Here is a 26,216-nt window from a genome sequence, read left to right on the forward strand (position 1 = left end):
GGAGCCCCTTCTGTCTGCCTGGGAACCTGCTCCTACCCTGCTCTGTGACACCATATACATGCCACATCACAAACAGGAATGAGTGCGCTGTGCACCATGGTGAATTGGATAGTGTAACACTCCTGAGAGCATAGTGTTATGCCAAGGAAAACATAATTCAGAATACCCGTGGAGAGTGAAAAGTTTATTTATGAAATGCAATTAAAATGCCTCCAAAGAATTTCAGTGAGGGTACTATTTACTACAGCCTTCAAAGAATCTGTACAAAGAAGAAAACCAGTTTCCCTATTCCCCAAAATTACACTGCCTAGGTAAGATAACTAGAGAAATAAAAATTATATTTCTCTTTGTGTGCTAGGTCATTTTACTGGCAAAAGAGTAGGTCATCTATCAAATGTATGGTTTATTAATAGAGTAGAAAAATAAATAATAGGGCAGGATAGTGATGGAAAATACAAATTAAGAATGACTCAAGAAAAATGATCTATGTACCATTTAAAGATATAGAGTTGGCCCAAGTCCTGTCGGGTAAACAAGAAATAGGTCCTGCTAGACTGAGTACCCCCTGGATTATTGCTTGTCCGGACTTTACACTGGGAAGTGCTGAGGCTCTGCTCCAGTGAGGGCTTTTCTTCCAAACTGTCACTTCTAGATGCTCTGGGGATCTCAGTAACTCAGTGCACATGGGGCATTTTCCTCTGGTGTCGTCAGACTGTGGTCTGTTCACCCAACTTAATTTAAAGATTATTTCAATAACACAGGAAGGGAAAGATACAATTGAATTTTTGACTATTGTTAATAATTAAGAGGAGAATTGATTTTAAAAAGCACATGGATGATGCCAGGGAGTTAAAGAGATATTGATTAGGTTTAGCTATTGATTTAGAAATTGCTTCAGTTCTGAAAAGTTCTTGTCATATTTCTATTTTGTCAGACTTCATCTTCACCAGTGCTTTTAAATGTCATTGAGTCCATGCCCCAGACTATTCAGTGTAAGACTTAATGCCCTATGCTCATGGTTTTGAGCAAGGGTATTTGATGCTGTGCAGTAGACTGGAGATGTGAATTAAACAAGCTAACATGTTAAATACAGGCTCAAATGTTAATTCTCCACGATCCCCTCTCAGAAGGCTGTAGCTACATACCTCTCACACCTATCCTTATTTTAAGAAACTTAGAGAAGTAGGTTTTTGTTTTTTCAGAATCCAAGTTCGTTGGTTTTCCAATAAACATTAATAGCTACAAATTATCAAGTACCTACTATATCATACCTACTATTATATGAAAATTTATGAAAGATTTATAATCTTTTTAACCAAGGGTAATATTAAAAATATTTGATAAACTCTATGCTACAAGCATCAACCATCACTAAAACCAGCTTCCGTAACGTTGAGTAGGGAGGTATTTGGAAGAATTCTTCATTTTTAAAAGTTTTTCTCCTAAAGCTTATAAGTGAATTTTAGAGATTAAAAAATTTACATTCCTTGTGAAATACAAGGCAACTTGGAGAGTCGCCTGAAGGATTCAGGCACCTGCTGAGATCCAGAGGTGATGTAAGAAGAGTAGGTACAGAGCTCACCACGTGAGCCACCTTCTCCGAGGAGAAAAAGTTCAAGCAGCTTATTTCTCCATCCTCATGTCTACTGAAATTAATAGTAGGAGAGGGCCGCTTAACAGCAGTTCACTTTGCCTAATGCGCATTAAAAGTGACTACCTTCCATGTTTTTAAAATTGACACCTTTGGATGAAGTCAGTTCTTCCTCACACTGTCCCTTCTACTTAAGAAAGTAACATCACATAGAAAGTATTGTTGTCCTCTAATGTAGACTTATAGTTTCTTTCGTCTGGTCATAATAATCTAAGGTAATAATAGGGCTAGTTTTTCTAAAGAAAAGTCTCTCCTGTTGCTAGATATGTGGTATTTAGTTGTAAAGAAAAGAAAAAAAATCAACATTGTGTCCCAAGCATTAATTAGCAGCCTGGCTGTGGCTGTCATCAGTCAGGATTGGATTGATCTGACCTTTTGAGGTCATCCTTTTTGCTGCTGAAATGTCACCACACAGTTATAACTTTGAGTATTGACAGAGCATTTTATATGAGGTGAAGTTTATGGTGGTTTTGTTTAAAAAAGAGAGCGCGCGAGACACATGTAATTTCAAATATTTAGATAGGTCATTTTCTTTCTCTTTGTTTCCATTTGGATAATTTGTTTTTCATATATTTAGGAAGAGCAAGCTGCTTATTGTGATCAAAAGCAGTGCCAATTTTCTCATTATGCTGCACAGTAGCGCTGTGACCTCTGAGCCCCAGTTGCCTCAAATGTAAAATAGGGTTAATACTAATTTCCTTCAAAGTTTCCTATGAGGGCTTGGAAATAAACATGTCACTAGTGTAGCACCTGGCACACAGAGATTCCTCAGTAAAATGATAGTTTGATGGTGTCATTATTGTTATCATCATCATGAAAAATAGTTTCCCTCATGATAAACAAAAGTCGGTGAAATCTGTATTCTGAAAAGGAGAAGGCAACAGATGTGGAAGATAACCTCATTTTTCAGTTTTGCCTCCTGTCCGAAATGGTAAGGGAATCCATCCCATTTAGGTCCCCATCAGCACAAATTTCCTATTGTTCCTAAATAAGCTGTGTCCCATCAGAATTCTTTGTCCTTTCTAAGACTTCCTCTCTTCTAGAGACTTTCATACTGGGTCCATTGATACAGAAGTTTCCTACCTTCGTTTCCCTTTCTCTTCCAGTTTTCTTATCTGCCCTTTAAGAGGGTCATGCCTGATACACCCTATGTTCTCTTCCTTCTCTCAAAAATCTATAGCTTATTACCTGAAAAAAATTAAGGATTTCCAAATTATTTGTGGCAATGAGAGTGCCCTTGGTTTATGGCTTCTTTTCCAGCTTCTGTTTGCTGGGCAATTGGGGTGATGGATCGTCATGGAGTTGATTTTACTTCTCAATGCCATGGACTACTCAGGGCTGTAAAATCAGAGAGGTGGCAGTTGGACCTTCCAAGTGGGACTATCAGCTGCCTACCCTTCTTCAAGAGTCAGGCTCCATGCTGCTGTCTGGCCGGATCCCAGCCTGGTCCTTGGCAGGGTCAGGGTTAGAAGTTTTGCCAACAGAACACAATGACATTTAAGTGACTTAGAGATCACCATTTTTTTGGTATAATCTCTGGGTATGTCTGGCAGCCCCACCTCTGCCCTCTGCCTAATTGAACCTGGGTCCATACATAAGACGGCAATTTGACCAGTGGCAGCAAATGCTTTAGGTATCATTCAAATCAGAATGTAGCCAGGCAAAGTAAATGTTTATTGAGCGTTAAAGGTATTTTCCTTAAACAACTTCTTTAACAAACTATTTGTGACCCCCATTGAGGCTGTCCTTTATGGCTACTTCAGAAACTAGTACTTGCTCATGTCCCCGTCTCTTGAGAGTGTGCAGTACATAATATTTACCTTTGCTTCAAAATATAAATCCACTTTTTCTTGTCTACTTCTCCCATATGCTTTACAAATAAATCTCTAATGAAAACTTTAATGTTTTAATATGTATCATTATTAGATATTCTGCCATGACGTTAAAGGCCAAATGAACCAAAAATTCATTAACTTTGGCATTTCTGCAGAAGATCTTAGTTTTTGAAGTATGTATGGAGCTAATTTTGACAGACGTTTCCATGGCAACACACTGCCAGCAGCTGAGTTGCACTGGGATCTGGCTGCTGAGTGTTTACGACAGGGCTGCAGGCAATACGAGGAAAGGAGATTGAAAAATATGATTGAGATGAAGGTCAGAGGAAAAAAACCACTGAATTCCTTAAAAAACAAGAGCATAGATGTGTCAAATGTAGTTTTTAGTACCAGATACCACCTTTGAAAGGAACACCAGTGAGGCCCAGTGTTCCTGGGAGAGCTCATCCCTACACTCGTGTTGAAGGAAAATCATGACCTGCAGGGTTTTAAATATGGTTTGTGTGACCAGGAGTACTAGCCACCAGCCTGTTTTTTAGTACAGGAATCTTTTCTTGGGGTCATAATGACCCTACGTGCCTCCTGGGCTTTTCTTTAAAATAGAATCTGAAGAAAATTCTGTAATTTTAATACAAATGCTAAGACCTTCAGATGAGTCAAGACTTCAAGTTGGATCCAGAATACAGGATGGGCATGAAAAGTCCAGGGTGGCCTATAGCCAGGATTCCCACTGTGATATTTATCTCCCTTTGTTATTTCCCAGGGGATTCAGGGTGTCTCTCCAACTCCAGCACTGATTAATAGAAGAGCCAGAACTAAAACCTGGACCTCCAGCTCTGTCTCCAATGCTGCTGCTACTCCGCCGTATTCCTGCACATGTAAAGTGCGATCATTGGGTTATATGAGCCCTGTGGTCCTTCCAGCTTTGGGATCCTTAACTTGTAAACCTAGCTGTCCATGTCCAACTGCCAAATTTCTGAATGTTCTCAGATGTAACTCTGTAGTGCAATGGATGAAGCCAGGAGAAAGTCAGGTGTTCGTCTTCTCCACTTTCCCGTTCTGTACATATCTTTCTAAACAGTGAAATCTACAGGTCTAATAGCAAAAATAATGTAGTGAAATTTTATCTCACCAATCTTTTCCGAATATCTTTTTATCATATAATTTGCTATTAAGAGGGAATTATGATATGTTTGCTTAGGTGCCCAGATACTACATGTATATGAATAAAAAATATTTTATTTATAATCTATGAGACCCAGTTTTAAAGAGCAGCATTCCAAAAGCATACATGAATCCACTGGCTGTTTATACACATGTGCATTCTTTACTAAACTTCCCCTGTTGGGAACTGTCAGTAGGAAGTAGTGGGTCTGTGGGAGGCTCCAGGTCACAGGACCACTGTGGAACTTTCAGATTTCAGAAGGTGCGTTGTCTTCCTGGAAGCAGGTTGGTGTGAAAAAACACAGAATTTAGAGTGAGACAGACTGTTCCAATTCTGGTGTACTGACTGCCTGAGTTACCTCAACTCTAAGTACTAGTTGACTAGTCTAGCAAGTGGGAATAATACCTAGTAAGATTGTTGGACAAATAACGTGCCATAATGTCAAATGCTTGGGATCGTGCCCGGAAAGTTGTAGATTCACAGTAAATGTCAGTTTCCCTCACAGGCTACAGAATGTGCATATATTGAAGCTGTTAAGCAGAAGTCTGCCCGTCGATCAGCATTATTCCTGTCCAAGTTTGGGGTAAATTGGTAAGCCTAGAATTTAGTGATCTTTAGTCCCTCTGCTCAAGAGTAAATATCAGGAAGATGGATACTCTCTGACTCTATGTCCGTTAGTCATAGAAGAGGAACGTTTGGCTAAAAATTGAAAATATGCGTATCTTACAATCTTTACTTATCATTTATATCATTTACCCCAAGAGTATTTTAATGAAAATGAAATGCATCCCAAGAGCACATAACTGAAGATTGTACTAGGTTGGTGCAAAAGTAATTGTGGTTTAAAATGTTAAAAATAACTGTAAAAACTGCAATTACTTTTGTACCAACCTAAAATGAGAAAACTAAAGCATTAAAGAATAAGTCACACAAAAAAATATCATTCACTATTACCAGTTTCTTTTTTCATTTTAATGCTCTTTACACTTAAATATACAAAGACGGTCAAAGCTTTAATAGTGCTGTATTCTAGATATATTAGACAAACCCAGGAGAATTATCCACAAACCAAGGCATGAAAAGGTCCTTAAAACATAATAACTGAGCCTGGTATGGAAAAGTATGTGAGATTTTTCACCCATCTCCACCCTAGATAGAAGACAACTGGTATCTAGCCCCTATGAGTGTGGGAGCACCTACCTGAAGCCTCCAGGTCATCTTGGGCCTGCTGCCACTCTCACACCAGTACGTCCTTTGCTACGTGTATTTCAAGACGGATAGTGTGTGTAGACACTTGAACCCTCCCCAGCTCCTATTCTGAAAAGGCCATCTAAAAGTCCACAAATGGCAAGTAAACGGGAACAAAGAAAATGTTTCCATATCTACTAGAAATATCAGGTCTAGAAATAGTTCATGTAACATTAGATAACTAAATAAATAAAACACATGTTTTAAAAAGCATAAGGCCTATATAGAAAGCAATACAATAGAAGGAAAGGATTGAATAATAGATGGAGTTAAATTTTTCTTTAGAGAACAACAAAACAACAGAAGTACAAAGGAAAAATTTGGTAACTCTTCCTTTTGTTGTCAGCAAAATTCAAGATGGCCTTGATTATGTGCAACAAGAAATGAAAATTGAGATACGGCAACCACATTGAGATAAAAAGAGAGTTACTTATGAAGCACATGAAAAGGGAGCTCAATGATGTAAAAAAAAAAAAAAAGATTTTAAGGGGAAGAAATGTCATATTAGAATTAAAATTTGCTTTAGAGTGGTAAAGACCAGAAGTAACAGTATAGAGAATTGATTTCATGATTTGAGGACAAATTGGAGTAGTTCTTCCAATGCGGAAGAAATGCACAAGCAAAACTGTAGACGTGGGGGCTGTGACTGAGAACAGAGCTCCTGGATAATTGCTACTCCTAAGAAAGAGGCTGTAAAGAATGGAGTGGAAATGTCGCCGGGAGTTCACGGCAATGTCCAAGAGAGGGCTCAACTCGGAGCAGCAGTGACCAGGTTCTTGTGTCCACGCAAGAAAGAATTCAAGAGCGAGACAGATGCAGGAACGCACAGGGGGTTTTTTGAAACGAAAGTACACACTTGAGAGGGAAGCGTGGGTGAACTCAGAGAGCGAGTCTGGATCAGGGGTATTTATACCTCCCAGCGTGGGGCATGGGGTGGCGGGAATTGGTGATCTCCCATTGATAGTGGTTCATCCATTTCCCCTGGATGGGACCCTCCATTTCCCACTCTTCCTTCCTTGTTTAGCTCCTCTGGAACTGTCATGGCATCAGATGCGTGATGGGAGTCATAGTAACCACAATGCAAATGAGATTATAGTAGTAAAATCAGCTAAGGGTCAGGTCCCAGCCATAGGGGTTAGACAACCTGCATGAGACTTTTTCTTGTTCTTCTCCAGCTGCAGGTGCGGGATACCGTCACTTGTTACTTGTATAACCAGTGAGGCGCCTCTCCTTGTATCCTGGAGGGTTTGTCAATTTTCTAGGCTACCTATGCTGCCTCAGAAGCAGTAGCAACCAGTGTAACAGAAGAAAACGTGCTCCTGCTGAATTTTTCCTAGTTGAAGGGATTCCTACATGCAGATCATAAGAAATCACTAACAAAAGGCAAAATTCATGAGAGACTAGCATCTAAATTTATTCTTTTAAATGTTTTAATTCAAAGCTTACAAAAAAATTCTCTGTAAGCTTCTCAATTGGGGAGGGGAAATGCACAACAAAAGAACAATAATTAGGCCTCAGACTTGTCCTTCCAATACTGTAAGTCAGAGCTGTTAGAAAGAACATACAGATATTGAAGCGCAAAAAGAAGCACATTGTAGCATTTCTCCTGGGCAGCAGTCCCTCAGGTATGAAAGCAGCAGAAAGACATCACCAAACATATAGATAAGTTCTACAGCATCCCCACAGAATTCCTGAAGAACATTTTTTGTAGATACATTGTGATTGACTGAAAGATGAATCAAAATCAGTGTGGACATAGGAAGACGTGATAAAGCCAATGTTAGAGCGTCATGTCAATTGGAGCTCCTAGGTAGTGGGTACTTGGATATGCACTGTACAGTTTGTTTTATTTTTCTCTGTGTTGACTTTTTTCCCATAAGAAAATGTTGGACAAAACCCCCAAAATGCCCTTAATAGGATATCATAAATAAATAAAGGAAGCAGTGTTTAGTATTTAAATTATTTAAATGTGTAACAAATTGTTATAAATACGGTTACAAACCAAGATCTTTCTCACATGTTTATAACATTTAAGAAGTGAAAACCAAGCAGTGTTCAATGATAGGAGAACTGTTAAATAAATTGTTAAATAGAAAAAGAAATAATGTATTATGTAGCCATTGATAGAATTTTTCTGAGAAACATGATCCATGTGTTGTAAAATAAATAGACAAAGCCCCTTTATGCATAAAAAATGAATAAGAATAAATACCTCAAAAGGTTACCATAAGTTATTTCTTTTGTTATTTTTATGCCCATGGTATCCACTATTTTTCAATCAGAAAAAGAAGACCTATTTTCAGTTAAAATAACCTGCCCTATAGATAAGTATGGAATTTCATACTAGAGACTCTTGACAGTTGTCCATACCAGTTACACAAGTGGCAAGTTGCTTTCCAGGTATTGTACAAAGCTAATATTGCCAAGAAAGCAAACAAATCAATACATTACACATAGCCCAGAGATTACCAATTCTCCTGCAGCCAATCACTACTCTTACTTGTCTGGGGTCTCAGTCCTTGTTGACCTGCTTTCACGGCACCATCCTCTGGAGGGACTGACTAGTTTCTTTCACCCAGTTGTGTTTCCTTGCTTTGCAGGATACTGAGGCCATTGTTGAATTGCATTACTTTTTTTCCACTTCCAGAAAATTTTGCTCACCGGTTAGGTGTTTGAAAGGATTCTGGCGTGAATGCCATAACCCTATTGCTTTCCACCAAGGAGACTGTTGAAATAGAAGATATGAAAGCAGTAAGATCTGTAGGATAAAATTCTAGCTGAGCCCCTTGTAATTTTATTACCCCAGTATTTTGACAGCTAGAATTAAATAATTTAGTTTAATTTAGTTCTTTGTTCACGTTAACTACTGTTCTTCCTCAACTCCTTCTGTTCTCACAGTATAATTTTGTATTGTTGATGTGCTGTTTCTTTGTCAAGCAGGAGATAAATTCAGGGTCTTGAGAATTTATGAGTTGTTTTGCAGAAGAAAGGAAGGTCTCCAAGATCTGATGTAAAAAAATGTCTCTGTGCCTTAAAGAAACAGGCTTCTCAGTTCCCTGGAGCTTCCCCTCCCCTTCCTCCCTTTGAAACTTCTGCTTGATGCAGGACTTCAGAGATGGTCTTTGCACATTAGCAGCCTTAGTAGGCTGCTGGATTCCTGAATAAAGCAACCTTTCCTTTCACCCAACACTTGTCTCTTGACTATTGGCTTTCGAGTGGCAATCAGGCAATCAGCCGAACTTGTTTTTTTTGTGTGTTTTTTTTTTTCTCAGTAACAAACTGATAAAGGGAGAGCCGCTCACCATCTCAAACAGGCTCCCATGTGATTTCTTTGTGCAAACTGGCAATAGTAGGGTGCTGTGCCTCGTGGGCCTTATGCACCCAAGTCAACACCATGTGCCCAAAGGCAGCGAGAATTTTTTTCAGTTTTTGTTGCATTAAATGTTTTCCACCATGAATGTATTTGTCCAGTACAGTTTTGGCAGAAGGTAAGATAATGGTGCATCTCTCAAGATTTGAAGTGAAGAGAAAAATTTAATAACATTGAATATCAAAGGCTTGAAATGCTTTCAGTAGTTTCAGTTTTCTGGTGTCCCTGGATAACATTTAAAAAAAGAAAAGAAAAACAAATAGCAGTGATTAATCATTGTCTTTTTCCTAGCAGGTGTAACATCTAGGGTAGCAAGAAGAGTCTTGAAAATGTTTTCCTGTTCAAATTTACAAATAGCAACAAATTGGAATGCATAAAAATAGTAAGATCATTGGTAATCTTTTCAGTCTTTCCTCGATTTTTATCTAGAGCTAACACCTAATCTGAGCAAATGGATCCCTGTTTTTCATTGTATTTTCATATTGTCCTATTATTGCAATCAGTAAATATGCAGTGGAAATACTTTGCTAAGAACAGAAAATGGTAGAACAGATTCCAGACATAAAGGGAGAATCTGGGCATCCCTGATTATCAGAGCAATGCCAGAGGCAGAAAACAATATGAGGAAATCTAGGCAGTGGACAGTCTTCTCTTTCTGTAATGTTCTTAAGCTCTGTAAAATCAAAGTGTTGATTTTGGCTACAGAAATAAGAATTCATTCCTAATGGACTCAGAGAAGGATAGAGGACTGTTGATTTCTTCACTTCTCCAAGTAGGTCAGATTGTTTGCCTTTCCCTCTCTGTAGTCAGTGGAGGTTTCTTTGGCACCCTGACTATCAGCATTGTTAATTTCAATATTTTGGTGATTTTTATGTGCCACCATTCTTATCAATTTTCCACATGCTCTATAGTGTGTGTGTGTGTGTGTGTGTGTGTGTGTGTAACTTGCTGATCTGCGTGTGTATGTATGTGTGTGCTGGTGGTGGTGCTGGTGGTGCTGGTGGTGCTGGTGGTGCTGGTGTGTGTGTGTGTAAATTGCTGACCTGCTATTTGCTCCTGCGAGGTCGGAGCTCAGACAGACAGAGCACTTGGGCGCCACCTGCTGGTACAGGCATCACAGCAGCCATGCTGTCTGGTCTAAATCAGATCCAGCCAATGATGCCTGTTTAACTCATTTAGCAGAGGAGTGGTGATAACATGTATATCTTGCAATAGTAAAATCTGATAACAATAAAATTGATGGGTATATAGTGCAGTAGAGATATATCAGGAACTCATTATTGAAATTGTATTTGTATGGAGAGAGTTTAAAAAATTACTTTTGAGAAGACCATCAGCGCTTCACAGAAATGTATTATCTTCTGGAGCTATATCAGTTCAGTGGAGAGTAAAGTCCAATTACTAGTGATATGTACTTGGAAGGATTTATGTATAATCACTTGGAGGAGTAGCCTCTCAGATCACATAATGGCTGCTTTTTTATCTGTGTGTGTATGTGTGTGTGTACACACATGCAGTGGTATTCACTGCTCTGTTTACTCATACTGTCTGCGTGTATATAGATGCAGTTTGATTTGAGGCCATTGAAACCAGTTCACTCCATGGATGTAATTTTCCAGAGAGATGGAAATCATAAATAACTTAGAAATCAACACAACTTGCTTTGTACATTTTAGTCCACTACTCCAGTGTATGCACATTGTCTTTATGTGTAGTTTCTGATGTGGGAGAAATTTTCCTGTGTTCTTAGGGTCCTGGAGAAAGCTGCTTTATTTCTCTAACAATAAAGCTACAAGCGCTTGTTCACTGTTCTGGGATTTAAGATGCCCTCCTAGTTTATGTCCTTACTAACACTCTCTTGACAGCAGCAACAGTAACATCCATAAATAGCTCAGTGGTTCTTGAAAACGAGATGCCATTCTATTAAATTTTTAAGTAAACTTTCCTATTGAAATTTCCAGTCATTCACCAAAATGTAAGCCCCCATGTATCTGTTTCCCTACCTCAATAATTACCAACATTTATAATTTACATTGAATAAGTATGTTCCAATTGAGGTAAAAGGATAGCTATTCTGAATCCAAGTACTTTAATGAGAGGGTAGAAAAAAAGAAAGAGATGCTACATTATGGTTAGTGACTATATTTTGAATCATTGCACCCTTTGGAGAGCCAGATTCTCATAATAAGAGATTCTCATAAAAAAGGAAAGTGAATTTCTAAGAATATGAATAATTCTTGGCCATATAATAAACAGTACGGCTGCTAACATTGTTTTTCATCCCCAAAATAAAATATTATGATGTAGAAAAATGTATTCTGCAACAGGTTATTTTCAGCTAAACTATGACCTGTAGATTTGAGTAAGAGGAAAGGTTTTTATAAATACCTTGCTACGTGCTCTAGGTGTGCGATTTATATTTTCCAGCTCCCTATCTGATGCCCACTCTGCAGGCACTCTCCCTTTTCCCTGTTCTAGGTTCGACAGTCAATATCTACAACATTAGGACTTTCTAACTTAGTAGGGTAAACTGGGTAAAATTTACTTGATAAAGGAAAGAAATCTCTGATGCTAATCACATCAGATAGCAAGACCAATTTCTGAAATATGTGTCCTGCTATATGAGATCAATCCAGTACTCTCCTCCTTCCAGTCTTTCTGATTTGAACCTCTCAAAGCAGGTCTGCCAAGCTTAGAGTCTTGTTAAAGACTTGGACTCCATAACCAATTCATTCAAAACTAATACTCTGATTGGACTTTCTTCATTGTAGTATTGCAAGTTTTAAACACTACTTGAGGCTCTTCTTTTGACTATGTCCTACTTTAAAAACAAAATTTTCCTTTTTTCTTCTATTTCACTGCTCCCAGTAAAGGACCCAAAATCTGATTTTATTATAATGTATATTTGATAATAAAATGATTTCCTCTTTGTTCTCAAGAAGGCTTATGAGAAAGCTCCTCATTTTATTTTCCATGAATGTGATTTAGCTTCTGGGACCTTCCCCATGAAGATTTTAAAGTTTATACTGAAATGAAATTTTTCTGAATTCTGACTTTGCATGCATAGTGATGAGGCTCTTCTTATGTAGCTTTCTTCCATGACCCAGGTATTGGGACCCAGCCCCTTCTATTTTGTGCACAGATGTCCTCTAGGACCTGGCTATCATCTGCTTTCAGGCAACAAATATAGAAATAGCTTGTGGAGGGGACCACTCACACCTTGAAAGCAATGTCTTAGGAATGGCAGATGTCACTTCCATTCAAATTCCATGTGCTACACCTAACTACAAGGAAAGGTGAGAAATGTAGCAATGTTGGGAGCCCAGGAAGAAGAAAAGACAGAGTTTTGGTGAACAGATGACAGACTGCTGTACCTGAATCCTGGGCCTCAGTACATTACAAAGAAAGCTTTCCACCTGATGCACCTCAGTAGAGGCAAGAGAAGTGAAAGGGCTGAGTCTGACTCTGATTGAGGCCTGAGGAGATACGACTGTTTGGTCTCTGGTTTCCAGGTCATACCCGACACGGATGATGATGTGACTATGGGGACCTTGGGGTCTGCAGTGGAGGGAGCCCCGGAGGAGGGGGCCCCAGTGGAGGAAGCAGAGACCGAGAAGGCAGCTCTTCCTACTGGAGAAGGAGCAAGTTTAGAGGAGGCCAACATTGATACTGTAGCCACAGAGATCGTAGATGGTGACAGATCTCAACCGGAAGAAACAGAAGTAGCAGCATGTCAGGTGAGTATCTTGATGAAGTGGAGGTTCTGGGGAGAAGGTGCCGTTGGGATGCCCTATTGTTCAATGGCGGTAACTCTTGTGGACTCAGACGAGCTTTGTAGCCGTCTTGTGTCATCCTGCTCCACCAAAAAAAAAAAAAAAAAGATTCTCAGAAAGAGTGGTGGCAGCATTCTTTCAATGACAGCGTCGTGGGGTCCCACACAAGTCCCCAGTGCTATGGCAGACTGGGCTTAAGCACAAGTGGAGGGAAAAAAACTATGCATAAAATGATGGAGCAAAGGAATGAAGCACAGATGGTGTAAAGGATAAGAACAGAGGGAGGAGAAAGGGAATGGGACAGAACGATAGGGTGCTGTGTGGATTAAGTGAGGAAATGGCCATACACTGCTTAACCCAGTGCTAGACACATGCTGGAAACCCGATATTAGTAGTTAAATCATATCACCATGCTTACGCTTTCGTGGTTATTGTTATTAGATTGCCCCCTTTCACCCCAAATTAGTCTCCTTTCACCAAAAGCCCATCCCTGTTTTTCTTCAGAGGGAAAATGGGTCATTAAATGCACACATGAAGTTGGACTTTGCCCTGTCTTCACATCTTCACGAAGCATTCATTCCAGGGCAACACATCCATCCATTCTGTGACCATGGGAGCCTCAAACTCAGCTGCCAGAGGAAGGACAGCTCTTCTAAACCCCACGTTTGGTTCTCTGTGTCCTAGATGAGAAGAGAACAATGAAGACGGGGTGTCATGTTGTGCTTTCCATTGTTCTGATTGTTTTACTCAGGATAAATTTCCAAAAATTTCTCCAGGGTTACTCAAAGTTTGAAAATGAATTATCCCTTTCATCCCACTAGAAAAACAAGCAGGTTGTATTGGTATGTGGAGAAAAAGTGCATTCTGTTTTTAGTGGCATTTTCTTGTCACAATGCCAGGAGTGTTTTTGTATAGATTGTTATACTTACTGAAAGCGTGTATTATTTTCTCCAAATTGAAGAATGGAAGTGCTTATGTCCACTGCTATCTGAGGGAATATAGAACTTGATCTGAAAAGCAATAAACATCTCCGGACTCCCATTATAGGAGTGAAACTCCCCTCCTTGCTTATCTTTGTTAAAACATGAAAGGCAGGTTTGATCCTTCGGTTCTGCTCTGTCAGACAAGGGAGTACTTGGAGTGCTTGGTGGAATTCTGGTCCCTTAAACTGTGACTGCAGTGTGGCTGTAATAATAATGATCAATAATAGGTAGACTATCTCAAAACACAGGCCACATCTTTACCAACAGTGTAATTTCAGGTTCTTCCCATGGACTCTGACAGAAAAACAGTCACAGGAGGTTAAATGTCAGCTGCAAGTGAGTGTTCACATTCAGTGGGACAAAATGGAGCACTGCAAAGAGGAGAGCGTCCTTGGAACACTAAAGCATTCCCTTTCAAGACCCTCTCCTTCACCCGCCGTGCCCCACCCTGCCTCCCTGCAGTTTCCTGTCCCTCTCCCCACTTTACATAGAAGCTTCTCTCTTATCAAACTGGATGATTGTTCAAGGATCCAGAAATTAATCCCACTAAGGTTGTCTGTCTCAGGAGAGATAGAAAGGAGGCCATGTCAGGAGAAAGGTCCTACAAGGCAGAAAGCCCAAGGGCCAGAGAGCCTTAGCCAGGCTTGGGGAATGGCAGGCATTTAGTTGAATGAGGGATGGGGGAAAGTGGGAGCCAAGGAGGGTGTGATAGGGAGGGTACAGATGTCTTGTCTCCCACACGCGTCCAGCTTCCACCACACTTTTCTTCCTCCAGGAGAAGGTCATCCCTTCTGTTGTCATAGAACCCGCTTCCAACAATGAAGGTGAGGGAGAACACGAAATAACCACAGGTGCAGAGTCCAAGGAGGCGACCAAAGACACAGCTCTTCCAAGCCCCACCAGTGAGATGGCAGACCTGGCCACTGAGCAGAAGATCACGGAGGACTCCCCACCGGCGCCCTCTGCTCCGTCTGCAAGCGAGGCCTCTCAGGAAGTGCCTCCCGGCTTTCTCTATAAGGTCTAAACATTTTTAATTTTTAAAATCTGGTGGCCATTTGTCCTTCCTTTGCTTTGAGGCTCTTTTGTTCGAACCTTTGGTTTTCTGATTTTCACTTTTACTGTTTGCATCACATCCTCTTTCTATGTACTGCTTTACCTTCCATCCCAGCATCTCGTTGTAACACGGCAGGATTTCCAGACTACCAGACAAGGGAGAAGTACAGTGATGTCGTTCCATATTTTAGCAAAAGATAATTAAACGATGCGCCCCTTGGTAGTGAGTAGGTTAATGGCTTCCACCTGGATGCTCTTCCACGCTTTCCATAGAGCCCTGAGGGTGCCTCCAGCCTCATCTGCTTTCTGCTGGATTATACATCTCCGAAGGGCAGGAAATACAAATCATCACTCAACTCTGGCACATTGTTACAATGTGTGACAGAGTAGGGAGCCAATACATATTTTAAAGTAAGTGAATAAATATGTTAATGGGCTTGTATGAAAAGGAAGGCAAATAAAGGCCCAAATTCATGTGCAGAAGGTTTTGCTGAGAGAGTCCATCAAGTGGCTACTTAGAATCTTCATAAACCAAAGAGTCCTTACAAAACAACCAGTAAATACTTAAAAACACAGGTTTACACTGAGTGTTAAAGGCAGCCAATCTTCCCTAACAGAATATTGTTAGGAATTTTAAGTTCCATAATTTGATTTTACATTTCAAAATTCAGCTCTTTTTCTTTTAAAAAGTGTAAAGTGTGTGTGTGTGTGTGTGTGTGTGTGTGTGTGTAGGGATGGGATGGAATAGTGATAGTCATTAGCTTTTTCTTCTCTCTACTCTTTGAAAAGTAACTGCTACCTCACTACCTCAAATGGGGACAGTGTGGGTATAATGGATTTGAGAATGAATTATGTGGAGAAAAAGATTAAACATGCAGCTAGTGAGGGCATGTGTCCTGCTCTGTTTTGTTGTAATTAGAGTACAAGCAATGGAGGATGCTGTGTGCCACTCAGGCCAGGCATGGCCGGGCCCCCGGCTCTCCTCACTGGCTGCAGGCACCCCACTCTCTGGGCTTCAGTTTTCTCATCAGAAAAATGAAATTGGGGATAAGATAGTCATTTCACACTCTGACATTTTATGATTCTACATGCAAAAACACATTTTAAAAGCTTATTGTTTAATCTCATAGATGGGGTTGGGGTTGAGGGGAGAGACATGGGGGAAATAAACCCGGGTGTGACTATAGATAGTTATTCAAGCTGCAGGATCTGGGTTCATTTTACTATGCTTTCTACTTTTTAAAATTTCTTTATAATTAAATTTTAATATCTTTCTAAGGAAATAAAAGAAACATAACCCTGTTTAAAGGTAGGATAGGGAAAGAAGAAAGTTTATTTACAAAGATACTGAACACAGGATTTAATTAAATCGTGATTCCATGATAACATGCAAGTGATGGTTTTCCCAATTATTATTTCACAGAAGATCTGGTTAGAGGAACATCCGCTAGGCATTTTTAGTTCAGGTTAAGAAACAATAAGAAAGCATCAGTGATAATAAAATGCAAATCTCTGACAAAAATATGATGAATTAAAATTTAATTAATGTACAATATCTCAGCTCAGCAGAAGGTATTGCCTTCCTAAATATACATCTGAATGGCCTCAGGATCACTCTGCAAGAATCAGCTGTTTTTAAGTAAACAGAATAGCATTTCCTTATAGTTTTCATAGCCCTCTTCTCCCTTGGGAGGGTGATGACTATCTTCATCTTTTTTATCCAGCTGGAAATGCACCTAAGAGCGCCTGCTGATCCGTCTGCTGGGAGACTTTAGTATTACCTGTGTTTTGTTTTGTTTTGTTTTTCTCACATTAATCAGTTATTTTACAATCTTTTGCAGGTGGAAGCACTTCACGATTTTGAGGCAGCAAATGCTGATGAACTTACCTTACAAAGAGGTGATGTGGTGCTGGTGGTTCCCTCAGATTCGGAAGCGGACCAGGTAAAGGCTGAGGATGCAATGCACTGCAGACTGCATTTTCTTTGTGCTGAGGATCAGTTGGATGCAGTGATATTTTGAAGACATTTTCGTTTTCTGAGATGCTGCAGGGCAGCTCTGAAAAGTGCTTAAGGCTTAGGACCACAGCACATCACCAACTGTTGGTTTTTAGGATACCTCTTTTGGGATGCAATTATATACTTTTTAAAAAAAGACAAATAGATGACCATTTCTTATTATGTATCCGCTCTCTAGGGATATTATCTCTGAAACACCAGTCTTTAGGAAATGCAGACACTATCCATGTGCACTACAAATTCCCCTCAAAAATGGTTGCCTCTGGGAGTTTGGAGACTGACCAGGAAAGAACATGAGGGGACATCAGGGAGTTAGAAATGTTTTATATCTTGATAGGGGTGTGGGTTACACATGTATGCCTTTGTCAAAACTCACTGAAATCTACACTTAACAGTCTTTGTATTGGACAGTGTTTAAATTATACGTCAAGTTTTAAAGATTCTTAAAAAAAAATCACCTCTGGAAAATAAAATCACCTTTGAGCATAGTGATCTGATGTTAAGGCCCTGAGAACTATATTTTGCTCTTCTTCATAGGATTTGTGACCCCCTGAAATGGCATGCAAAATGTATAAGTGTACTTATTAACATGTTTTGTGGAGAGAAGAGCCATAACTTCCAAAACACTCTCAAAGAGATTTATGAGCCCTTCCCCCAAATAGTAAAGTCACTACTTCTAAGTTAAGGCTTACATATCCCATGTTTTATTCTTTCTCTTACCAAGATAGATCAGGTGCTGGGTCAAACAAACAAAAGAGTGTCTACCACAATAAAATTAAATTAGAAATTAATAATAATAATATATCTGTAAAAGCTCCAAATGTTTAAAAATTTTAAAAATACACTTCTAAATAATCCATGGATCAAAGAAAGCACAATGTGAGTTGAAAAATACTTCATAGTGATCATTAATTTCTAAGTATTCAGCCTAAGAAGATAAAAAGAGATCAAATTAAATCCGAAGTACATGGAAGGAAGTAATAAAAATGAATTTAAAAATGCATGCAATAAAAAGACACACAGTGGAAAATAATAATAAAGTCAATTGTTAGTTCTTTGAAGAGATGAATAAAATTGTTTTAAAAAAACCTTGAAATACTCTTCAAGAAAAAAGTTAGAAAGCATAAATTACCAATGTCAGGCAAAAGTGTCTGGTTATCTCAAAAAACCCTTTCTAAACTTATAAAAATATATGTGAAATATATTATAAACCTACAAAACATACTATAAAATATAAACATATTTTTTTGCATGAACCATAAATTATCTTTTAAAGAAATTTAGAAGAAAAATGCCTTACCAATTCCTGTAGTGCTGATCTGCTGGCAATAATTCCTCTCAACTTCGGTTTGTCTGAAAATTTTATTCATTTTTAAATATATTTTCCCTCGAGAAACAGTTCTGACCTGACTCGTTCCTTCTACCGCTTTTAAAATATTGTTCCATTGTTTCCAGTCTCCACTGTTTATATGACACCTAATTTCTGATAAAACACACTGTATACTGTGACTTTCTCCTTGACTGATTTTAAGAACTTCTCTGTTGGTTTTCATCATTTCAACTATAATGTGCTTAGGTCTTGTTTTTTCACAGTTTTCATGCTTGAGGTTCACCGAGCTCCTTAGACTCATATTCTGGTGGTTTTTGTTACTGCATTTGACAGCCATAACGGTTATTATTTCGTAATTATTTTTCTCTTTCTCCTTTTTCCTCTGTCTCCAATTATAGATTCATTGGACTGCTTGATGTCTAAGACTATTCTTTTTTGTTCAGTGTTTATTTCTCTCTGGTACTCAGGTTGAATATTTTTCTATTGATCTGTCTTTAAGTATAGTGATCCTCTCTTCTGCTACTTTGAATTTGTTGTTAAGCATAACCTGTGACTTTTCAGTTAGGATATTTATACAGTTGAGTAATTTCTGTGTTGTTCTTTTATATAGTTTCCATTTCTTTGCTGAGATTTCCAAACTATTCTCATTATTACCATTGTTTAATGTAAGTACATGAACATATTTATAATAACTGCTTTAAATTTCTTACTGCTAATTCTGAAAGCTAGGCCAACTCATGAAACATTTCTATTGATAGCTTTTTATCATTGGGTCATATTTTCTTTTTCCTCACCATTAGAAAAATTTTTAATTGCTAAATTTTTAAAAATAATTACAGTGGGTAATGCAGATCTGACAATTAAGTTAGAGAACTTGCCACCGTGTGCTTACGTTGGCAACACTGTACACACAGCTCGGTAAGGTTTCATAACCTTGGTATATCAGTGTCTCAGCTGTGTTCATGTCGACGTGTGGCAGTGTCTTGCTGAGTTGAGTTCATTATTGTTGCGTGTTTTTGAGTGCCATCGCGACAATGTCTATGCTTGAATTATAGCAATGAACAAACATTACATTTCTTGTTAAACTTGGGAAGAATGGAAATGAAATCAGGGACATGTTAGTCTAAATATATGGGGATAATGTCATGAAGAAAACGGCAGTGTACAAATGGATTAAACATTTTTCTGAGGGGAGAGAACATACCACTGATGAAAGAGGTGATGGCGGCCAGTAATGAGCAGAACTGATGAAAACATTGCAAAAATTCATTGAATTGTTTGTCAAAATCATAGTCTGACTGTGATAAGCATAGCAGACCTAGTAAACATCCATAGAGAAACAATTAGGAAAATCTTATCTAAAAATCTTTGCATGAGAAAGGTGTGCTCAAAAATGGTCCCAAAGGAGCTCTTGCATCACGACAATGCACCAGCTCACAAAGCACTGTCTGTGAAGGAGCTTGTAGCCACTAAACAAATAACTGTATTGGAACACCCTCCCTACTCACCTGATCTGGCCCCCAATGACTTCTTTCTTTACCCGAAGATACAGCAAATAATGAAAGGAAGACATTTTGATGACATTCAGGACATCAAGGATAATACGACGATAGCTCTGATGGCCATTCCAGAAAAAGAGTTCCAAAATTTCTTTGAAGGGTGGAGCAGGCACTGGCATTAGTGCATAGCTTCCCAAGGGGAGTATTTTGAAGGTGACCAGAGTGATATTCAGCAATGAGGTATGTAGCACTTTTTCTAGAGTTAGTTCACAAACTTAATTGTCAGACCTCATACAACGTAGATTCTGGATTCAGTTTTCTATCTCTGAAGACTATTCCTTCTAGTAAGCATTCAAACTGCTGGATAATCACCTTGGATTAACAGAAATTTGTTTTATACTTTGTGAGAGTGGGCCTGTTTCAACTTTGCCTTATTCTTGGGATAAATTCTTAGCCCTGGGACGTTGTCTCTACATCGAAGGCATGGCTTATTTGGGATTTCAATAGAAATCCTGAAGGGTTTATCAACTTTCCTAACTTGGTGGGACTTGAACTCTAAACTGCCTCCTATCCACTGGCAGTGCTTGAATCTCTACTTATCTTTCCCCGCCTTCCTGCTATTGCTTTCCTCAGGCTCCTTGGGGTCCTTCTTCTGCATCACAGCTTGAGGGCAGCTCAGGATTTCGGGGAAACTCTTCTGCATGTTTGGGGACCTTCTCTGTAGCACTCTCCTTTTCAAGACATCCCCCATAAAAATACAGCCCCAGGCTCTGTCCTCTGAATGTCCCGTGTTACACAGACTGAGAAGACTCCACAGGGGGAAGGCTATACCACCAGCAGAGCCTCTCCCAGTGCAGCAACCTACTTTCTGGAGTTAAATATTCTCCAGTTTCTGCCTGCTTTTGGTCATTCTCAGTGCCTTCAAATAGTTGTTATATACAGAGGGGCCAAAAAAATGTATACACATTTAAGAAAGGAAAAAGCTATTAAAATTGTAATACTCAATATATACTGATCACAAAAGATGAATACAAGTCATGTTTGACTGCTGCAATTACAAGAGATGCTCAAAGTGGTTACCATCAGCATCCAGACACTTCTGATTACAGCCAACTACTGTTAGGGCAACATTGACCAATGTCCACTTGTATTCATTTTTTTGGCACCCCCTGTATGTGCAGCCCCATTATTTGTTTCTCACAACCCTATTTTCTGTAACAACTTGTCATTTCTATAGTCATTTTTCTTTATAAATAATTTATATACATATTTCTACATATAATATACATATCTATACATATATATTATATATATAAATATGTGGTCATTCTAGTGTTTATAGTTCTTCTGTGCAGAAGCATTTATCTGATACAAGTGATTTTGCTACTACCAAAACTGGAAATCCTTATTCTACCACATATTTTAAACAGTTAAAATTTAATTTTCTCTATTTGCCTCAGCTAAAGATTGATATTGGCTAATATTCTTCACTTTACTATGTAAATTGTATTTCAGAATAATTGTTGTAATGTATCTTGATTATGGGTTTATGCTAGTCCTTTACTTTTTTCTTCATTTAAGTAGTTTTAAAATGCATGATCTACTTGGTGCCATAAGATTTTTTTACTCATTGTAAATAGAGTCAAATATAAACTATAGACACTTGTGGGGGAAATGTGGCCTTTTATATGCTTACTAGAGGTTTAGAAAATATTTAGTTATCACCTTTTACTTTCAGTATAACTTTGTCCTTCAGATATATAACATAATATTGAAAAGGACGCTTTTCCCCACCAACTAGGATATTATCAGTTATTTTATTATCTTCTTCTCAGTGTTTTTTCCTGCCTTCAAAAATTGGCCTGTCTCAATGCTTATATTTCTTGTCTATATAGCTGCATCAATTTATAGCTCAGATTGTATCAAAAGGGAATATATTCAGCTTCTTTATTTAATTTTTGAAACCTCATTTTATCTGATGTGCTTGATCTTATTGGGAATTGGTTCAGATTAAACCTGTCCATCCTTCATCTTAAGTGGGATCTGTTTCGCGTATTGGTTAACATAGTAGAGATAGTCATTTCCCCCTAGTGTTGCTTCATAGGGTCTGTATGTTTCATATTGTTCCTTTAACTCAGCTTTTCCCATCTAAACCTTGTCTGTCTTTGTAGGCCAACGTCAGAGGGCAGCCTCCATTTCTCAGTTTGCATATCATCCCCCGGGCTATACGACCACGCATGGACGGGCTTTTAACCTTTCTTTGACTAAATATCTGCATTTCTTTGATGGCACTTCTACAAGATAGACAAGTGTTTATGAGGAATAATTTGCAAAGAATATATGAAAGTTTCCAACAGGAATATTATAACAATAAACTGCTTTATATTTTATAGGAACTTAAAAAATTAGATATTACAAGAGCAACAACAAACACAACAGTAATATCAGGTGCTCCATATCTAGCTGTTATTATTTGATAAGCCGTGTATATAGTGGTTTGTTTGGGTTACATGATGTGAGCTTGGGGACAGAGTTCTTTCTCATAAGCAGGTGGTTCAGGACGAAATATGAGACCGCCCATGACCTTGTCAGCACTCTACTCTAATCCAGGGTCCCCTGGCCTTTTATTCACTGTGACCCAGGACAGAAAATGTCCCTGTACGTGACATGCTTTCACGTGGTGTTCCTCTCTTTGAACTGGCTGCAATTCTGATCCCTTTCTCTTTCTTAAGAACTCGTGTCATAATGTAGTTAGCATCAATTAGCACTATTTTATACAAAATTATAACATTAATATTAATCTTCAGTTGACCTTCCCATTGACCTCAGAACAGTGGTTTCCATGTAATGTAACAACATCCTGTTACAGAACCACAACACTAATTCAACAGATTATGCACTAACTGTCCGCAGTGCAGATTTTTCCAGTGGTTGGACCATGTAAACCTGTCTTTGTCTTGCAGGATGCAGGCTGGCTGGTAGGAGTGAAGGAATCAGACTGGCTCCAGTACAGAGACCTGGCCACCTACAAAGGCCTCTTTCCAGAGAACTTCACCCGGCGTCTGGACTAGGGCCAAAAGTGTTGTAGGAAGAGCCTACTTATTAGGTTTTTAAAACTTCATGAAAACCTGAAGAGTTCATTTTTGCTATTACACTCTTAATGATTTGCAGACTGATGCCAGAAAAAACTTGGAAAGATGTATCAATGCAGCATGTGTGCAAAAGAGTGTAAGAAAAAAACAAGTAAATTACGAAGAAAGTCCTCACCAGTTCCCATGTTATTGAGAACAGATTTGTTTGCGCTTTTTCCAAGCTGTGGAGACTCTTGTACTTGATCCCCCTCCCATCAGTTCTAAAGTAGCTTTCTCCAGCACAGAACGTTAATTTCTCTGTACCAAGTGTGTGATCTTGAGTGGCTGCCCTGCAGAAGACATGATGAATTATCCTGTAGAACGAGATTATCTTATTCCCCTGCGCCGGTGTGAGCACGTGCTCTCTCTCTCTTTCAAGTTTACCATGTTTAAAACTAAACTGCTGCAGAAGTTTTCAGTGTTCTTTTCCAACACACCTCTCTCTCTCTATATATATATATATATGGACACACAGTCTCACGAGCTAGTGCCCATTATTCCTGGGTCTATGTGTATGCACAAAATGACATACACATAGTTGCTTCCTTTCCTTTCCATTGTAGCTCTTTGCCTCTCAAGTGTCATTGATACATGCATTGCTCTTATTCTGTCTGGCATTACAGTTGCAGTTTTGCCTCAGAGCAAAACCAGCCATCTCATTACCAAAACAGTTGACAGTATCTGTGTTCGTAATGTGCATTTTTCAGGGTGCAATGACAAGTAGCATGTCAGGGCTCCTGCCTCTTTGGAGAAAGTAGCCTGACTGTCTAGCTGTCCAGCTGTTGTGGCTGGAGGCAGGCTAGTCAGGATGAGCAGCTACCTTTGTGTCTTCTGCCTTTTGGAGACTGGCTAGATGATGGGGCACATAAACCCACCCCAAAAGAACACTTGAAAAAAGCTCCCCTATATTTCCACCTGGTTATATTTATGCAAGTCATCTTCACAGATTGTTCTACAATAAGACCCGTGATATATGCTGTATCCACAGATCATCTGTAATGATGTTTTCAGTGCTGTGTCATTCCTAATAAACCTTTCTTCAGCTCTGCCAGCAATGACCCCAGTTCCTTTTGATGAGTCATTTGTTTGGGAAAGCTGGCCTCAGTTACATGCGCTACTTGTAGCAGTTTACGTGGCATTGTTATTTGTGCAGAAATCTGCTTGTTGGTCTGGGCTGTGCTGCACAGCCCCTCCCTTCCCGCTGCCTCGTGCATTCCAGTCATTGCTGGTCACTCGGTCATGGTCATCCCCGCTGCCCGGCAATCACTACAGCACAAATAACAGCTGCCACGATGGCCCCGCAGAAGTGCCAGCTGTGGCCCCCAGTCTGTGTATCACAGAAAATGTGAAAACCTTCATAATCAGCAATTTCTTCTCACAGCAGCCTCATTTTTTCGTCACTTTTGTTTCTGGCATGTTTATGTTGGTAGGCACATAAAAGGGAAAAACAGATCAGATGGAATAGAAAAGTCAATTCATTGGATCACTGTTTATGGATCATTGTTTATTATTAAAACAAAACCCTTCCATTTGATTTAGACTTTTCTGCCAATATAATTCTGTACTCAATGGAAGCTGGTCAAAATGTGCATTATTAGACTTTAGTTCTGGTATGTATTTCTCATTCATGGTTTGAATTCTCCTGGTGGATAACTGACTTCCAAGTAGCTACAATCGACCCAAGATTTTCCCAGGAGCTAATTGACAGGGAAGCTGGATCATCATGAATGCTGACCAGTGCCTGAAAATAAGACTCACTGCCCAGCGGCATAACTGTTATTCAGCAAGCAACGTGCAGCATTGGAAGGTTCATAGCAGAAACCCTTTCCTGATGTGGAGAGTACGCATGAGAGGTTGAAAGCTAAGGCTGAAAAAAAGTAGTTCTTACAATAAAATGCCCCTGACGTTTCCCAAAGATAACGGCCGCATCTCCTAGAGTCCTGCCTCTGACGTTCCTCTCACGTCCTCCCCACAGCAGCTCAGACGGGACCGCTGGGCAGGACACAGCTTGTTAGTAAGCTCAGCCCAATCCCTAGTTGAATTAACAAGTTCTTCCAAAATGACATGTTTTTAATTAGCTATTTTGTCCTGGCATATAGACTTTGAAACAAATTTTAACACCAAATAAAAGCAATTAGAATATTTGTTTCAGGAACTTTCAAGATCCTTAGATTTTCCAAAGCAGTGAAAGTTAAGAGGATGAGAGGTAGAGGAAGGGATAGTGGTAGTCTCCAAAAATGTCCATAGATATGGAGAAAATTCATTTCAGTGGACTTTCTAAGGGACGTGTGAGTAGTTGCAAGGACTTCCTATGGTTACTAGTGTGGAAGTTCCTTCCACTTCCCTTTCTCAATTAGTCTAATTCAAGTTCTCAGGCCACCAACCACCATAGACACATCACCTGGTGATATATCAGCGAGTTTGTAACTGCGCTGTGTTCCAAAGGACCTTAATCCAGGAGACATACACATGTCTCCTCTTCATATTTTAAGATTTCTCTTACAAACCCAGTGGCACTCGGACTTTCAAATAATTTAAAAGACCTGCAGAGAATCGGGTAAAAGAGCCTGTGGATTTTATTAAGCACACACGGTTGTGGCATTCCTATGAATACCACATATAGACATGCATTGAAACCTGTGTGATGTATATCCTTACAAAGCAGAGGCCTCTGGCAGTTTGAATGTTGAACACGCTCTCCGCATAGCTAGGGCCCTGGCATGGGAAACTCCCCGGGCACCAGGCAGCCACACCACTTCCACTGAGGTCTGCTCTTCCTGACGAAGGTGGGACAGCTTTCCAGTGACCCAGACACCACACCCATCTGTCTTGGTTTCCAGGGAGAGTGCAGGTTCAGAAATCGAGTGCTACACTCATAAATCAGGCTATCAGAAAAATTCTGCATGACCCCTCAGCCTGCTCTGATAGCCCATTGGAGAAAGGGCTTTAGGAACTGCAAAAGTTACGATAAATCAATGAATTTAAAGAGACTGGAGGTCAGTACTTGATTGCACACAAATCGCATGGCCGAACACCTCGAAGCCTTAGAAATGGACTAATTTGTCTTGCTAGGACTCCACTACTCATTTCAAAGGAACCCAAGCCTTCTGGTTTTACTTGAAGCCCAATCAAAAACCTTACAAACATTCTGTGCCACACCT

At 39.4% G+C, this 26,216-nt stretch overlaps 1 protein-coding gene across 4 annotated transcripts in view; it reads left to right on the plus strand.

Moving 5' to 3' along the window:
* Positions 1 to 24,118, plus strand: part of AMPH (amphiphysin) — a 223,882-nt gene extending 199,764 nt beyond the window's left edge. For 3 of the 4 annotated variants that reach the window (XM_019710240.2, XM_019710241.2, XM_074340533.1), the window contains 4 exons: positions 12,782 to 13,006; positions 14,801 to 15,043; positions 16,920 to 17,021; positions 22,888 to 24,118. In XM_019710240.2, coding sequence (XP_019565799.2) covers positions 12,782 to 13,006; positions 14,801 to 15,043; positions 16,920 to 17,021; positions 22,888 to 22,995 — 678 coding nt within the window. In that variant the 3' untranslated portion in view covers positions 22,996 to 24,118. The remainder of the gene's footprint in view (positions 1 to 12,781; positions 13,007 to 14,800; positions 15,044 to 16,919; positions 17,022 to 22,887) is intronic. The other variant, XM_074340534.1, reaches the window with a different exon arrangement.
* The last annotated feature ends 2,098 nt before the right edge of the window (positions 24,119 to 26,216 follow it).

Source organism: Rhinolophus sinicus, linkage group LG09 (assembly GCF_036562045.2).
Source record: "Rhinolophus sinicus isolate RSC01 linkage group LG09, ASM3656204v1, whole genome shotgun sequence".
NCBI classification, from domain to species: domain Eukaryota; kingdom Metazoa; phylum Chordata; class Mammalia; order Chiroptera; family Rhinolophidae; genus Rhinolophus; species Rhinolophus sinicus.